The sequence below is a fragment of the Peromyscus maniculatus genome, chromosome 4 (assembly GCF_049852395.1).
Source record: "Peromyscus maniculatus bairdii isolate BWxNUB_F1_BW_parent chromosome 4, HU_Pman_BW_mat_3.1, whole genome shotgun sequence".
NCBI lineage: Eukaryota > Metazoa > Chordata > Mammalia > Rodentia > Cricetidae > Peromyscus > Peromyscus maniculatus.
This window is the reverse complement of record NC_134855.1, coordinates 91,125,065-91,142,713: the sequence shown is the minus strand read 5'-3', so window position 1 is coordinate 91,142,713 and position 17,649 is coordinate 91,125,065. Positions and strand designations below refer to the sequence as shown.

At 40.6% G+C, this 17,649-nt stretch overlaps 1 protein-coding gene across 3 annotated transcripts in view; it reads right to left on the bottom strand.

Annotated features, from left to right (window-relative positions):
- Window positions 1-17,649, bottom strand: part of LOC102908789 (formin-1) — a 289,240-nt gene that overhangs the window by 168,608 nt on the left and 102,983 nt on the right. For all 3 annotated transcript variants that reach the window (XM_076570309.1, XM_076570310.1, XM_006983846.4), the window contains 2 exons: window positions 11,405-12,198; window positions 7,723-7,873 (listed from right to left, as the gene is read on the bottom strand). In XM_076570309.1, coding sequence (XP_076426424.1) covers window positions 7,723-7,873; window positions 11,405-12,198 — 945 coding nt within the window. The remainder of the gene's footprint in view (window positions 1-7,722; window positions 7,874-11,404; window positions 12,199-17,649) is intronic.

Below are 17,649 nucleotides of genomic sequence, written 5' to 3'. Positions count from 1 at the left end.
ACTTCTACTAGTAAAAGCTTCCGTGGTCATCTTCACTCAGAGAATACCCCCCAAATCCAAAGTTATTGAGTCTTCTTCTGATCATAATGAGCATTTGCCTTGGGGTGGGGTGGGGATAGTCTGTGCATGTAAAAAGGTAATTGTCACCTTCACATATGCTGGTGTGTGCCCTGCAAAGCATTTTCAAGTTTAGTGTGAAGCATCCACATGACCTGGGGTTGTAACTTGAGTACATGTGTAGGATCTTTCTTATTAATTTTCCATCCTCAATACACTTCTCCTTTAGATCTGGAAATTGGAAGAACCACTGCCACCATCATATCCTAGCATGGCCACTCAGCCCCATCCCTTCTCCAGCTCCAGTCACTGCTACCATCTTAGAAACTTGGGATAAACGAATGAGGTGCCAGTTTACTTTAAAAAAAAAGCAAAACAACCCACTGTATTTAACTGGTTTTCTCCTACTATAACTCCAGGTGTCTAATTAAACCTTGAACTTTTTAATTAGTGATCTTAAAGTGTATATTCAAATAACTCTTCTCTGTCTTTACATAGATTTTAAAGATATGGTAGAGAGGGGGATAAGTTCTAGAATTAGCCCAAAGGAGTCGAATCCCATACTTCATCCACTGTAAACTGTAGTAATTCATTCCACGATCTGCAACTCTGCTTAGGGACAGCTTTTACTCTGCTGACACAAGCTTTTCTAATATGCAGTTGGCTCAGAGAACTTGGGGTAATATGATGTGAAATTTGGCCTCCTGGGCTTCCATTGCTCTCTGGACTAGGCAAGACTTAGCTGTGACTCTCATTCTAAGGTGCCCTCTTGTGGCTTTTGGAAGGTAATGACCGTTCTGATGACAATCAAACTGGCCTGAGTTATGAACCCAGATTAAATTATTCTTTTAACAGCCAAGCTTAAAAACAGCTGAACTCCCAGGACAATACTTAAATTAAATATTCTGAAAGAAACACTGATATCCATATATAAGTTTTACCCACTTTTTAAAAATAAGCTGGTAAAATAGATGTGCAAGCCAACTTCAGGGGTTATCTCAATTCTAGATAAAACCCATAGTAATGTTCTGCTGGTGCCTGTACGGGAGAAGCTCTCACTTCCTTTGGGTAAATCTGACTAGTTGGGGGTCTGTTAACTGCATAAGAGAAAAAGCATTGATTATTCTGGGTCTACTCCGGGGTCTGGGTAAAGTACTAATATTCCCAGAATGCAGATTTGTACAATCAACACACGGGCATTCTTGACACAATAACTCAACACACTTACCAAACACAGGAGAAACGTTAGAGATGTGCCAACTTATCCTCACCCCGAGGGGCGAAATAATACACATACCTTCCCAAGGCAGCACAGAGAAATTATCTTTGTTACAAAGGCTGGAGTAATATAAACTTGGAAGGGCAGCAGGTTATAAAAACCCTATAAATTTATGTTCAGGCTTCCAAGCAATGCTCTCTTTTCACCCTTCTCCCCTCCCTACTACAATGAGACACAAAGTCTGGGATTTGAGCATTGAAGCCTCATCCTCGCCAAAGTGACCAAATAACAATCAATGCTGAAGGATTTTGGCACCAGAAAGTTTCAACAGAATATCATCTGCTAAGCCATCACAGGCCATCTCCCCTAAAAGGGCTCAGAGAAAGTGGCCAGTATCTCATTAATTCTTAAGAAACATCCACTAAGGAGACAAGCAGAGGAGGATGCTTTCATACATCTCACAGAAGAGGAAATGAACAGAGATGATTCATAATTCAAAGTCAGATCGGCGTATCTCAAGAGCAGAAGGATATTGGCGGGTCTCGAAGATGTTCTGTCAGGCAAGTTTAGAAAATAACTGGGAAGCTTATCAAAAATTAGTGACCTCTTTGACAGAGGCCGAGAGAAAGAGCCTCTGGCGAGAGAGACAGATACTTGGAGCCCTGTCAAGGCACTGACCTTCTTGCTCGGGAACAAATGTAACTTAGGGAGAGTGTAAACACGGACGCACTAATAGGGTAAACACTTATTTTACAGTGCAAAAAAGAGAATGCAAGCCAACCTGAGACGAAGTACTAGCTGTTGGAATGTGTCATTACAGGAAGTTGTGGAATGCATCTATAAATAATGGAAAACAAGAATGGTCCCGAGATGTTCTAGATTCTTTTTAAGCTTTTTTTTTTTTTTTTTTTAACAAAGCAAAAACACAGTCTCATGTAGCCCAGCATAGCCCAGAATTTATGATCCTCTTGCTTCAGCTTCCTAGGTGCCAGGATTACAAGTGTGTCAACACACTTGGCAATGTTTTCTTCCCAAAGCTTTGACATGACAGCAGTTTACAAAACGAGAGATTGACATAAACCTCTGAGAATGTCTACAAGTATTTTCATAATTATAATTTCCTTTTATTCCCATAACAGCCATGTTAAGAAGTTGAGATTCTCAATTTTATAGAGAAAAGGTTGATGTGGGAAGGCAGTTCGCTCTGACTAGAGGAATAATAAAGACTGTATCGAGGGGCGGGAAGACTGTGTCGAGTGGTGGGGATATTGTCAATTGTTGTGTTCTGTGCTCTTGTTCTCAATTTGGTTCCTGCTGTGTCTGTAGTGGCTGATGGGCCTGATGTGAGGACAAGGATGGCAATAACCTGAGTATGCAAAGTGTCCTGCCTAGGACTTTTTTTTGTTTGTTTGTTAATTCGTAAAATGCAATGGATTGGCTCAAGGAAAATAACACACGTGAAATCTATGTATTTCTTTGCACTAATTGTACACGAGGCACATATTTTTCTCAGGAGTTTGAATCCCCATTCCCATCCCCAGTAGAACACTAAAGAACACTTTGGAGAATCTCACAATGAAAGCAACCATTTAGACTTCATCAGGTGTAACTGTGTCTTGGCTCCTGTAGCAATGGCTGTTCCTGTTCATCAACTTCAATTCAGTCATCTCAGTGAAAACTGTAACTATCAACAGTGTGGTGAATTAAAAGAGGAATCACAGACATATGCTGAAGATCTTGTGGCTACTCTCCAATGGTCATCATCAACATCTTCCCAGTTAGAGAAGTTCAAAGCCCTAGAAGTCACTTCAGTCTTGGTTTCTATGTCATGATGAGAGAATGGAACTACACCACGAGTGGGTTTCCTTTTCATTCTTAGACTGCTTGTTGTAGAACAAGATTTCTGCTCAGTTTGAGAATCCACGTATGTCTTAGTGTAAGACAGGATCAACGATGGGAAATGTAGACACTGTTATAAAGCTTGACGTTAGAAGGTCTCACCTGAGTTCAGCAGATTGAACAATAAAGCCCATCATTTCTGAGGCATACATGTGGAATGCTCTGCTCTACTTCAGAGATCTGTACATTTCTGCCTCGATGTTGGCTCAGCCCCTCCTTCTAAAATTCAGAGAGCTGGATGCTTCAGTATCCGACACACACGGTTCTTCCTCTAGTTCAGGCATTAGAAAAAGACCTATTTGACAAGTGTTCTTGTGGTCTCCTCATATGGGAACCATCTCATGATTATGCTGAAGGATTTGGCCCCCGAAGCTGAAAGTCCTCTAAAAAGTCACTTTCATCTTCACTTCAGGAGAAAAGAAAACAAACATCGGACTCTAGAAGGGATCCATCTTGACGTTTGAAATCTGGCCACAGGCATGGAGGCTGAGTGGGCTCAAAGGGGCAGGTTTGCAATTTTCTGGTATTGATTTAGCTTTTTACTTTCTTTACAACTTAAAACCTCAGCTTAAGGTAGGCTACAAAGTTCACTGAAAACTCCAAACACCACCCTTACTGGGAAGCTCACTGGACCCAGAGGTTTTGGCTCCATTTGCAGTGAACCCTCAAACATAGCATGCATGCATGTAGATTCTGTGGGGTGATGGAACCTCACCAAGCAGCAAGCCTGAAGAGTTCAAAGGAAGCACATCCCTTCTTCAGACAATGCAACAAAACAAAGAATCAAGGTCTAATTGCCTTAATTGAAATCAACTGTTGGATAGGCACACAATTAGGAGATAAGAAACTAGAATGGATGACCAAATGTTAACATACTTGAAAACAAATATTCACTTACAAAAACAGAAATAATTCATTTTAGGAGGAAACAACATGTTACCAAAACATCCAGAGAGAGAAACAAAACAGAGCAATGCAACTGAAGAAGAAATGGAGAACACAGAAACATTTAATGTGATATTGCATAAGACAGTACTTGGGCAGTTTCTGGCTAGTTATAGAAGCTTTGTTGGTAGAAGTAAACTGAGGGCATCTTTAGAGTGTAGAGATTTTCCTTCTGCCTTTCTTATAGTGATAGATGGCATCTAAAAAGCCAGCCCCCACCCCCAAACACACACACACACACACACACACACACACACACACACACACACACACACTCACTCACTCCACAAGACTCAAGACTTTTTGAGTCTTGGAATCCATTTCATGGAATCCATTTCATGGATTTTGAGTCTTGGAATTCCATTTCTTGGAATCCATTTCATGGTAGGTCATGGTAGGTCAGTGACTTCTTGCCTGGTACTGCTCTTACAGGAGAATTTCAGTTGTCCCACGTAACATGTACTCTTAAAAGATTCACTCTGTGACTAGGGAGAGGGATCAGAGGTTAAGAGCACTTGATGCTCTTCGATCGAGCTTGAGTTTGATTCCTAGAACCATGTTGGATAGCCCACATCTGCTTTAACTCTAGCTCCAGGGGATCCAAGGCCCTCTTCCAGCCTCCACAGGTACAGACATTCACACACACACACACACACACACACACACACACACACACACACAAATACATACACATGTACACAATTAAAAATTAAAAAAAAAAAGTAAAGATTCATTACCATATCTAATTATTGGGATCACAGTTTTCTCATGATAAAATACTTCTGGTGTACTTAGAGGATAAAAATGGTTTATGGTGATTTTTTTTTGTGCTGAAATGTGATTTTATTTGTATGTTAATAAATAAAATTGCCTGGGGATCAGAGCTAAGAGCAAGTCATTACGCAGAAGTCTGGTAGTGGTAGCACACGCCCTTAATCCCATCACATGGCAGGCAAAGTCTCTATGTCTTCAAGGACACAGCCAGCATGGTGACACACTTTAATCCCGGTACCAACCATAGAGACCAGGAGGTCTGTATAGATAGGTAGTGACGAGGAAGTCATGTGGGAGGGTTTAGAACCAATGAAAAAGAACAGAAAGGCAATAAAAAGACAGGACACAGGAAGAAGGTCTCTCTCTCAGGGGAAGGATGGCAGCGAGTGGTAAGATAAGGTGGTCTTAGCTCTTGGCTACTGCTCTGATCTCTGGGCTTTTAACTCTTTATTTGGCTCTGTGTTTCTTATTTAATAAGACCATTTAGAATTACATCTACAATTGTTGATTATGGTTTTAGGCCCATGGGAAAATTTAATTTGGATCACAAAACTACAATTAGGAACTTCTGGTTTGTCTTCTATAAGTTGCAGCCCATTTCATGTAATATAGTTATGTTCATAGTGGCACAGGGAGTATGAACTGACACATGAAGCCCACCACATAATTTAAGAAGGAAGTACAGATGGCAGTAACACCATCTGATATACTCTTGAAACTTTCTCAGATCCCCATAGATTTCACAGCACCCTGGTCAAGTAGATTTGGTATTGATAATCATATCAATAGAAAATGCTAGAAGAAAGACAACCACTTCCTCCAAGTTCATAGAGCCAATTAGCAACTGAATCAGAGCTCACTCAGTCTTTAGCACCATTCTGCTGTTAACCAAACATGAATGCAAAGGGACTGTGGCAATGATGGTGACCATAGCAAGCCATCACAGAATGTGGAGAGCAGCCATCATAGAATGTGGGCTAATCACATACCACAGACCATGGACAATATGAGCTCAGTTCATTATCACAGAAGGGCATGATGTATGGCTCTTGTATTAGTCAGCTTTCATACACAACAAGATACCTGAGAATTCCTGAAGCAAATAACTTAGAAAGAGAAAAGGCTTATTTTTACCCATTATTCTGAATGTTCTATGTCAAAATCTAGTGTTTCTTTTGCTTTAGGCCTTGTGCAAAAGCACCATATCAGGGCAGAATAACATGGCAGACCGAACTGCTCTGCCCACTTCATGAGCTGGAAGTGAGGAGAGACTAAGGTCCGACAATCCTATTGAGGGTATGTCCCCAGTGACTTAAGGACCTTCTATAGGGCTCTATATCTCAAAGGATCTAGTAGTACCATGCTGGGAACCAAAGCTTTGCCAAATGGGTCTTTGGGGGACTTACTAAATCACAACAGATGTTATCTTGTGCTATGGCTAAGGGATTAGGAGAGAGCAAGGACTGACACCTTTCTTTGTGTCAAGGTGTTTAACTGAGGTCATACTGGGCCTCATGTCTGCCTGATTGCTGGATGATGGTAAAGTTGTTCTGTAGCTGGAAGTTCTCCTGTGTACCACCTGGCCTGCAGTCAGGATAAATCTCTCACCCACAGTCTCACAGTCTCTGTTATAAAATATTCACACAGAGGCTTAATATTATTTATAACTGCTTGGCTATTAGTTCAAGCTTATTACTGACTAGCTCTTACACTTAAATTAACCCATAATTATTATCTATGTTTAGCCACATGGCTTGGTGCCTTTTCTCAGTTCTGCCTTCACATCTTGCTTCCCCTGTGTCTGGCTGGCAACTCCTCACTCAGCCTTCCTCTTCCCAGAATTCTCCTCATCTGCCTATACTTCCTGCCCGGCTACTGTCCAATCAGCATTTTATTTATCAACCAATCAGAGCAACACATATTCACAGCATACAGAATGATATTCCACAGCATTGTTCTACAGATGACTAGTGGCTTTTGGTTTTTAAATCCTCATGCTTTTACACAGAAGTCATCTTTTCAATGGGACTTGCCTTGAAAATCCCATTTAAAACTGCAGCCCCCACCCACACCTTGCCCATGCTGATCCCCTCACCTTGGGGTGATTGTGAGCAATCACTGCAGTCCTATGAGATCTATTTTTGGGTGGAATACAAACTACTTTCACTAACAGCAATTTAAACACATTTTTTTTTTTAAATAGAATTAATGACTATAGTTGTGCTGGCTAGTTTTATGTCAACTTGATACAAGCTAGGTTCATTGGAAAAAAAGGAATTTCAATTGAGAAAAATGCCTCCATAAGATCGGGCTGTAGGCAAGTCTATGGGGCATTTTCTTAATTAGGGATCGATATAGGAGAGCCTAGCTCATTGTGGGTGAGGTCACCCCAGGCTAGCAGCCCTGGGTTCTATAAGAAAGCAGGTTGAGCAAGCCATGAGGGGCGAATGAGTAAGCAACACTGTGCCATGGCCTCTGCATCAGCTCCTGTCTCTCCAGGTTCCTGCCCTGTTTGAATTCCTGTCCCAACTTCCTTTAATGATATACAGTGACTAGGAAGCATAGGCCTAGTAAACTCTTTCCTCTACAAGTTTCTTTGGTCATGGTGTTTCATCAAGCAATAGTAACCCTAACCAAGAAAAAACGATGGTTCAGAATAAAATTTGAAAATTCAGAAGATAAAAACAAAACAGCAAGCCCAGGTTTCTTAAATTAACTGGATCCTTCTGCCATCTAAGACTTAGATAATTTTCTGGGGAAAGAGCAACAACCAGTGGGATGTAGTGAATTTCCATGTGCCTATGATTACAATAATGATCTCACAGTACCTTTTTGACTTTGTTCTTCTTCTCGTAGGTCTCTGACAGGGGTTTTTTCTTCTGTTGAGTTGTGTCTTTGGAGAATAAATATTCAAATTCACTGGTGTCCTTAATATGAGGTTCTTCTAAGGAGTCCCATAAAGTTGGTGTGGCATCTTGGCTTGAAAGAGAAAGCATCAAGTTAACTGTAGGAAACAAAGTAGGAAATAGTATAATATGTTGAAATCTTTCTCTAGTGCACTTTTAAAAACGTGTAAAACCCTGGTAAAGCTCAGATAAAAGCTTTTCATGTCACACATTTTAGAAGTCAAAATATGTAACGGGATATTTGAACCTACATCTTCACATAAACATCCAAAAAACATGATGGTCATTAGTTCAGTCCAGAGTGCTAGAGAAGGCTCTTAGGACTAGAATTCCTATGGGTGAGGTTTGGTCCCTCTCTCAGCTGTGGCATCTCCAGAAGCCAAAAATACCATTACAGGGAGGCAGAAGGGATAATCAATTCTATACATGGGCAAGGTCATCCTTTTAAAAAAAATGTATATGCATGTATGCAAGAGATATGTACATGGGGGAGGATATGCATGCCATGGCATGCATGTGCAGGTCAGAAGACAATTTCAGTTCTCTCCTTCCACCACTCAGAACCCGGGGATCAAATTCAAGTCACCAGGCTTGGCTGCAAGCGTCTTACCCCCACAGAGCCATTTCCCAGGCCCAAAGTCATTCTTTAAAGGATTGAAAATGGAACGTAAGGTAGAGATGTGCCCCCTCTGAGGTTTTTAAATACAGTTTTCAGGATTGAGTCAGGTCAGCTCAGTCCAGAGACTTAATACGTGACTAGTTAGCCGCTCATTTGATACATTGGGTTTATAGGATCCCACCAGAGACAACACTGCCACACAAAATCATATAATTTTGCCATGTTTCAGCCCCCCATGGGGATTCCAACTAAAGCATCCATGGGGAATTTGTATTTTATTTTCCAGAAATAGGCTGTTATGAAGCAATGAACAGGCAGTTGCCGGAAATCAAGTATATCAGAAGCACCTCGAAAAGCTGGGGTGTGTGGGCCTCTCTAGAGTCTCCCTCATTTGGACTGTGTGTGTCATTTGCTTTCTGCACATTGGTGGCATTGAAATGCTTTCTCAAGTTATTATTAATGCCACAGAAACAAACAGTAAATTTCTTCTATATTGATTTTTTAAGTACATGAGCATGGCATGCATAATAAACACTTACCAGTATTTACCTTTGTTTCAATATATATGTTTGTTTCAATTAAAACTAACAATAAAGTTACCTTTATATAATATACTACATAGACTACTTTGCATATAATAAACATATTTGTTACACTATTTTATGATTTGGTACCAAACCATGATTTTCATACTCAAGGCAGTTGTGCTCAGAGGTATAAAAAATTTTTTTGAGGGACCCGTGATGAAAGAATGGGACTGTGTTACACTGGCAGGGAGTGGCCGTTCTGTGGTCTTAACACATCACAGAGAGGACAAGGCTGACATGTCTACCAAGTCAGTCACTCCTAATGTCCTGTTCATCTGCTTTTCATTTGATTTGAAAGTGAAGTACTAGATTTACCGTGTTTGCAGAACCAGCTCAACCAATGTAACTAATGAAAGTTTGAGCATTTGACTGTTTTCCATTAAAAAAAAAAAAGTGGGAAATTACAAGAGGAAAAAAAAAATCAATGATTTCCCCCAACTCTCATTTACCCTTCTTTGAACAGTGGATGAAGGGCCTGTCCTCCAGCATGAGGTTTTATGATGCTATGTCTATGGCATTGGCTGCTCATGAAGTCTCTTGGGGGATGAAGGGAAGGCACGCAAGTGAGAAACAGGTGTGAGACAGTTATATGTGCTGTCAGAATGTGCTAGTCCAGGGCTCACAGGTGGGATTCATCACTGTAGAGTGACTGTACAACGAGTTGAGAGCACTAATAAGGAAATACAACTCAAATATTCCGGGAAATCATCTCTTAGGAAATATCTAAATCTTGAATGAGAAATGGGATACTAGCACATTACTGTTAGTGTTGGGGACTATTTTAGGATCATCTTTTTTCTTTTTTAAACCATTAATTTGGGAAATTATAAAGCACTTTTATCAGCATTAAATAAATACATCTAGAAATTTCTGCAAGTAAACTCTTGACCCTTATTTTTTGGCAAGAGGACTGGGGACAATATGAAATACATCATCAACTTTGGTCATCACATGCTTGGTTTGGTGGTATTTCCTCTGCTCTTATACTGGTTTCTATTTTTTTTCTCTATAATTGTGAACTGTAAGTTATTTTGTTTAGTTGTGTTGCCTTCCCTAAGCAAAATTTTAGAAAAGCTTGAAAATTCACTACCACCATTTTGAATTGGGGAATAAGCTTTTTTAAAAAATGTAGTTTTAGCCAGGTAGCAGTGGCACACACCTTTAATCCCAGCACTTAGGAGGCAGAGCCAGGCAGATCTCTGTGAGTTCGAGGCCAGCCTGGTCTACAAGAGTGAGATCCAGGACAGGCACCAAAACTACTCAGATAAACCCTGTCTCAAAAATATACCTTCTTTGCAAACAAATAAATTTCAAAACTAGAAAGCAATTAAGAAACAAGTCAATCTCTCTCTCATTGTCCTTCTGAGAGATTCAGAAATGAAGCAAGAAATCTAACTCTAACTTGTTTGGATGGAGATTTCCAAGTCATCATGACTTTCCGCCTTATAGGCCAAGCTCAATAACATACGAAAATGGAAGGTGCTTGCCACATCAGCTCCCCACACATGCTACTTTCTCTGGACATCAATAAGGAATATGGCTGTAAAAGAAGTCTTACGAACAGATTCAAAAGTGGGGGTTACATTGTAAGACTCTCTTCTGATCTAGACAATGAATAACTCAGCCATCTCAGTTTTTTCATAAAAAATTGAAGCATACCTGCAACTGCTAAATATCCAGATTCAACAAGGAGTCCTAGAAATTAGTGAAGAATACCTTTGAATGTGTCTACAGGGACATGTCCAGAGAAAATTACAATAGGGTAGGAAGATCAGCCCTGAATATGAGTACATCATCCCACAGGCTCATGGCCTAGATGAAATAAAAGGAGAAAGCTTCTGTTGTATTCTGTTTCTCTCCTTCCTGGCCAGGAGATGAGCTACCTCACTGTGCCATACCCTCACAGGCATGATAGACTGAAATCTCTGAGACCATAAGCCAAAATAAATCCTTCACATTTGTCATAGTGATAGAAAGAGAAAGAACAACACCAGACCCAAAGGCTGGTTATCAAAAACTAAGAAAGGGTATCATAAAAGATATTGCAGAAATCCTTAGTGAACCAATAGTGCAGACTCTGCTCCAATGTCTTTATAATTACTCAACTAAGTCGGCGGTGTTAGAGATGGCCCTAGCTTAGACCTGAACTCTTCTCTAGTCCATAAAATGGAACATTTATCTTGAAGAATCTGATACTGAACACATTTCTTCTCCCAGAAGACCTGGCAGAAACTATCTCCCTCAGACACTGTAAGCTTGTGTACTCAAGGCATTCACCATATTATAATATTTAAAAATGGGTATTACCCAATGTAAATATTGAGCTGTCAATAATAAAACACCACTTGGGAAGACTCCTGTGAATTTGTAATGGAGAATGGGTCAAGGGAGAGCTTACCTCTTATCACTTATTTGTATTCTAGTCCAATACAAAGGCTTCATGGGACAGCTGGGTTCAATGGCTGGTTTACGAGGACACTGACTAGAAGAAGAGCTGAGTCCAAAGGATAGTCCAGGAGGAGGTGGAGGTGCAAGTCCTGGGGGAGGAGGAGGAAGAGGAGGAGGAGGAGGAGGAGGAAGCCCTCCACTGTTAGGAGGAGCCAGGACATTAGGAAGTGGTGGTGGGGGAGGAGGTGGGGGAGGTCCAGCACTTGGAGGCAGGGGAGGTGGTGGAGGAGGTGGAGGAGGTGGTGGTGGTGGCCCAGCACTCACAGGTGATATGGGTGGTGCTGGTGGCAAAGGTCCAAGTCCAGTGGGGAGAGGCGGAGGGGGAGGAATGAGAGGGGGAGGAATAGGAGGTGTGGGAGGTGGAGGTGATATCTTCTGTTGACTGGATGAGATGCCTTCCCCTGTCTGAAGTGGTACGTGGATGTCCTTACTGTCTTTTGTGGGAGAGAGTTGGGTTAACGAGATATTCAACTTCTTGGGTACCATCTGGTTGCTTCTGGTTGTCTTGCTTTCACCTTCACAGGGCTTGAGGAACGTCTCTCTGTCTGTCTGGATGCACACATTTCTGAAGGCCTTTGGGGGGCAGTCATCATCAGTAGAGATGCATGCGTCTCTCATCTCTTCACATCCTCCTCCCCAGCGGTGGTCTAACTGTTGCTTGAGATTTTCAATAGTTTCTTCAAGTCTTGCTGTTATTAATGCATGCTCACCCCGGATGTGAAATGTCTTAAGTTCAAATTGAGCCTGCAAGGAAAAAAAAATCAAGGGGAAAGTAAGAGTTTAATGATAACAAACCCCTAATAGGCATTAAATAGTACCATGAAGGTGTGAATGCATCCTTTAAAGCGTTGGTTCTCTACCTTCCTAATTCTGCAACCCTTTAATAAAGTTCTTCATGTTGTAGTGACCCCCAACAATAAAATTATTTTCATTGCAAATTCATAACTGTAATTTTGCTACTGTTATGAATTGCAATGCAAATATTTTTTGGAGATAGAGGGGTTGTGACCCACAGGTTGAGAAGCACTGTCTTAAAGACTGGCCCACATAATGCAGAGAAATGAAGACATTTGTTCAAGAATCCAAAAAGGTGTAAATCTTCATTTTAGAATTTTCCAGACAACTCAACATCTAGGGGCTATTGGATAATTTCATCCTGTCTGAGCTTATGGGAGATTATTGCCATGAGTTAAAGTTTAGAGCAAATCTTCTACTTAAGAACTTTCACTTAATATCAAACGCAGAAGAAATTAATTTAGTAGAGATTTGGACAAGCTTAGATGTGTCTCTTACAGCTTTTGGTGTGGACTGAGAAAAACAAAGGTAAGGCGGGTACGGGAGGCCACTTAGAGCTTGTGCTGGTGTGGGGCTATTCTTCTCTGTTTGTTAGAGGGTCTCCCCCATCAGCTTTCCACAGCACAGCTGCAGAAACAGGAGGCATGGGGAATGCCACTTTAGATTGTCTGTCTGTTTTTTCAGTTTCCAGATGAAAGCTGACCAGTGTCACTGTATGGGGCTATATCTCACTGCTGGTCCTCATCCAGGTTCTTAGCTCCACTGAATGACATCAGTGGAATACTGTCTTTATTTCTGCATCCCTGCAGTGAGAACAGTATTGGAAAGGAAGATGGATAAAATCTCAGAAACAGTCACACACACTCTCTGTCTCAAGAGCCTTGCTTAATGGCTAATCAAGTCTTTCTTTCTATAATGTCATCCCACAGATATCTAGAATAACAACTACATACGAGGATATAGTCCTTCACACTATTAAAGAAATGTGTTTAATGATCTAGTCAGCAAGTTTAAATAAAAAGGGAAGAATTTCTCTGCCTTCACCGAGATACATTTTAACTATTTTTTTTAACTAGGTTCAAATTTTCCCAATATTGATTCTGACAAATCAATCCCCAAATAGCAGGAGAATTTAAAGACAAAAGTTTCTGATCATCCCATTCTTAAACATAACAGCTCCGGGGAAACTCTGAAGAAGTAGAGAGAGCAGGGCACTAAAATGTGCAACACAGTGGATAGGTTAAGAACCTGAGTTGGGATTCACACTATCTATTCCGTGCCTAAACTTTGTTGCTCTCGAGGTCTGTGGCCTTAGCCTAGCCATTTCCTCATTAGGGGGTAATGATGGGCCATTTCCAGTTTTGCTTGTTTGTTTTAATGATTAAATGAGATGCTTCATGTAAATCAGGACACTTCCACTGGTGTTAATAACAATGACATTGGAATAAGAACTTTGTAAATTCTTATTATTGTAAATTTTCATTCCACACTTTGGTTGAATGAAGATATAAAACTAGGAAAAGCTGATGCCATCAATATGAGCAATACACTACAAATACAAAAGTGTGCCCAATTTTCATGTGTTCTACTATCAAGCACCTGCAAGCAACTTGAAACTTCATCCAGCCACGTAGTGAAGGCTACCTTTGTTTCAGCATCTTTCCAGATCCATCACTTCTCTCCACCTCTCCTACATCCCACTGCGATTTCTACTCCGCATTATGCACCAACATTTTAACCTCTGTGATTACTTTAGTTTTGTCACAACAAAGTAACTTAACATTGGTGTTCCTCACCAAACCTATTTTCAAGACAAGTTTTTGTATTGCTTTGTATTGACAAGTATTACTGAGTCAATCAATACTGACGAGTCAAGAAATGACTTAAGACTTCAACCTCTTACAGATATGAAATAACTGCAAAGACAAGCATCCTCTAAAGAAATTCCCCTTCAATAAGATAACTGAGCAACATCTCTAAGTATAGGCCCAGGACCCAACTCTCAACCAAATCGGATGATATATATGTGCTTGTAAGCATTGTTTTGGAAGCTGAGATGAATGTGTGAGCTTACTGATGTAGGCAGAAGACAAGTTGGACAGGTTAATGTCTCTCTATCATAGTTTCCCTGTAAAAAAAAAAAACTGGGGGAAATAGTAGGATCCACTTTCCAAAGCAGCCGTGATGGGTAGATGAGTTCCCATTTGTAAAATCAGGTATTGAGGAGCATTTAGAATGAAGTACTGTGTAAATCCACATCATTGCTGTTGCCTCTTGCAATGCTAGACATTGGCCAGAGACCAATGACTACATCTGTGTGTTGTGAACTCACTGCACGTAATCCTAGTGAAATGTTCTATCTATCCTGCTCCATGCTTCAAAAGTATACTTTAAACCTTCCCCCATCCACCTCTTTTCCTTTACGGCAGAGCTTTTGGGAGTTAAAAAAAAAAAAAAAAAAATATATAAAAAAATTACCCAATGTTCGCTGTGTCCACTTTCTTATCTATTTGCTTCTAGCCAAACTACAGTTGGCTTCTGTCCACTGTTCTATAAGAACTCATGGGATTTAGCCAACAATTATTGGTAGATTTCCCTTGTCCTCTCTGTTGGTGCTGTCTGCAGCTAGTGTCTTGAAATTGAACATCCCTGGAATCTTAATTCCACCCCACACTCCTATCCAGGTATTTTTCTCCTACCTCTCTGCTCTCTCCAGTCAGCCCTGGACTGCCTTCCCCTTCATTCCTCAGATGTTGATTTGCAAGGCATTTTTTTTTTTTGTCATTCTTTTTCTCACATTGTACTCTGTCTCTAGGTTTTCTGTATTCATAGGATAAATGAAATTCACTCAATGATACACTGGCAACCTCTAAATTGGTACCTTGAGACTGTGATTCCAACTATCCTTCAGATTAACATGCCTGCCTATTTCATCAGCTAACTCAGACTTCCCAAGTCTGAAACAGCGTTCATTAGGGGCAAACTCCAATTCCTTTCTCCTCTGAAATTTCTCTTACGTCATCTGGCATCACCTGTACACCATGTGGGCTCCTTGGTCTCATTCAGTCTCTGATTTAGTCCTTTGTTTTCATCCACACCACCTAAGCCTTTTGCTGCACCCCCCCTTTTTTAATCAGGACAGTGGTTAGAAATCTACCTGGTTTTATTTGCTTGTTTTATGTTTGGCTTTAAACTTTAATTTAGCCAACTCTGATTCCAGGAAGATTTTTCCCAGAAACAAATTCATATGCTTTATTCCTTAAGACCCTTTCCACACTGAGCTATGACTTACAGACCTGAATGGAAAAGTTAGCACAGATCGCTCCACTTATCACTTTTCTGCCTCCTTCATGCACTTTGGGCCCTTGCCCCTTGCTGAGATGTGCTAGGGATTCCACACTTATATATCACCTTGCCTCTCCCAGGACCATGCTCTTTCATGAAAATAATTGTCCCTTCTGGACTCCTTTTCTTTGCAGCAAACACCCAAGGAACGATTACCAAGAGTAGACTAACCAGTGTAGATTCCATAAGCAGGTGCTATATAAGTTGTACTCATTGCCATGGGGGAGGGATAAATAAGAAGGCAAACAATGAATTCCCAGGCATTCCACACCAACATGCTGGGGTTATGATGAGAAGTCCTACTGATCACTAAGATTTAATGCCCACCCCCTTACACACAAACGAAAACTGAACCTATGCCCATCACTACTCAATAATCTCTTCATCTTGGGAGAAAGCCGCTCATTCAGCCCATCAATTTCCTATTAATTATTTCAAAATATGTCTGGTTGTGTTATACATCAAGCATCTCAGGTCCATGCACACCAGAAAATGAGCTTTTGGGGAAGCTGTTTTTAACTCTATTTGTGCTCTCCTTACAACATCTCTGCACATGCCCCTTTTCCCTCTTTGTTGAAGCTCATCTCGAGAGACAGAAGTGATTTTGTAACGAGGTCAGAGCAGAACTTTGCTTGATAATCATGTGCTTACTCTAAGATAATCTTTCTCCAGGATCCTGGCTTTCCTTATGAACCATCAAGCCCAGGCCACAGAACCCTCAGCTACAAACCACTAAGTGAATGGAACATAGTGCCTCTATAACTTGTGTACTCTCCTTTACTTGAACAGTGAACCCACAAGAGTCTCTTAATCCTAGCTCCTTCAAACTCACAACCATCAACAAGGCAATCCCAATTAAATCATGCTGCTTTCTTTCTTCAACATTATTTCTATTGGTCCAAGGAATAGTTCTTAAGCTTGCTCTATGTCAGAACAATCTGGGGAGCTTTGTAGAATATACCAATCAGGCCCATTCCTGCAGACTTTCCCTGGTACCAGTGGTCTTAGGACTCCCTAAGAGGTTTTTCCAGGAGCCAGAGCAGAAGCCAACAGCAACTGTTGGTCATCTTTACTCTAAATTAACACAGCAGCTGAGATAATATGACACCATGGTACCGGTTCCTTCTTATGGCCTTTCCTAATTCTGATGTGCCCCAGTAAAGAGGGTATTTCTTCACTATTCATGTTGAAAGAATAGTACTTTTACACAGCAAGCATTAAATGCTTACATGATAGGTGTTACTCATGCAAACTTGGTCTCTGCCTATTTTTTTCATACACTTTCTTATACAATCCTTAAGTTGAACTTGAATGCATGTTCACTCTCACATCCTACTTGCTTGCATGCTGCCTCATCAACACCTTCAATCTTTTATTTGCCCTAGGAAAAACTCACTCAAGCTCAGCTGAACTTTTCTTGGTTCTTCTAGACACAAATTCTCCATTGTCTGTATTGCCAAAGAACTTTCTAGGTTCTAATTGTATGATAGTCATTTATGTTTATCTTCTTTGAAAATCTAAAGGCTCCAGGCAGTTGGGAACCACACCTTATGCATGTTTAAACTTCCAGAACATTACATGGCATTTGGCTAGTTAAGTATCCACAAATGCTAAGTGAGTTGAATTGATTGATTGATTCACCTTTTAAGTATAAAGTCTTCTTTGAGCCTCTGTATTACCTATCCAACTACAAATGAAGCTTCAATAAATAAGCATAAGATTCTCTTTGTGTTTATGTTAGTCCTATACACAGCATAAACTGCAAGACCTCTCTGTTGTCAGTTATCAGCCATCACTTACAGATTGATGAAGACCTTTTTTTGATACATCCCCCAGAGCCCTTCTCTTTGCCTAACCTCTCTGGGTCTATGGACTGTAGCTTGGTTATCATTTTCTTAATGGCTATTATCTACTAATAAGTGAATATAGACCATGTTTGTCTTTCTGAGTTTGGGTTATCTCACTCAGGACAATTCTTTCTAGTTCTATCCATCTGCCTGCAAGTTTCATGATGTCATTTTTTTTTAAACAGTGAGTAACACTCCCTTATGTAAA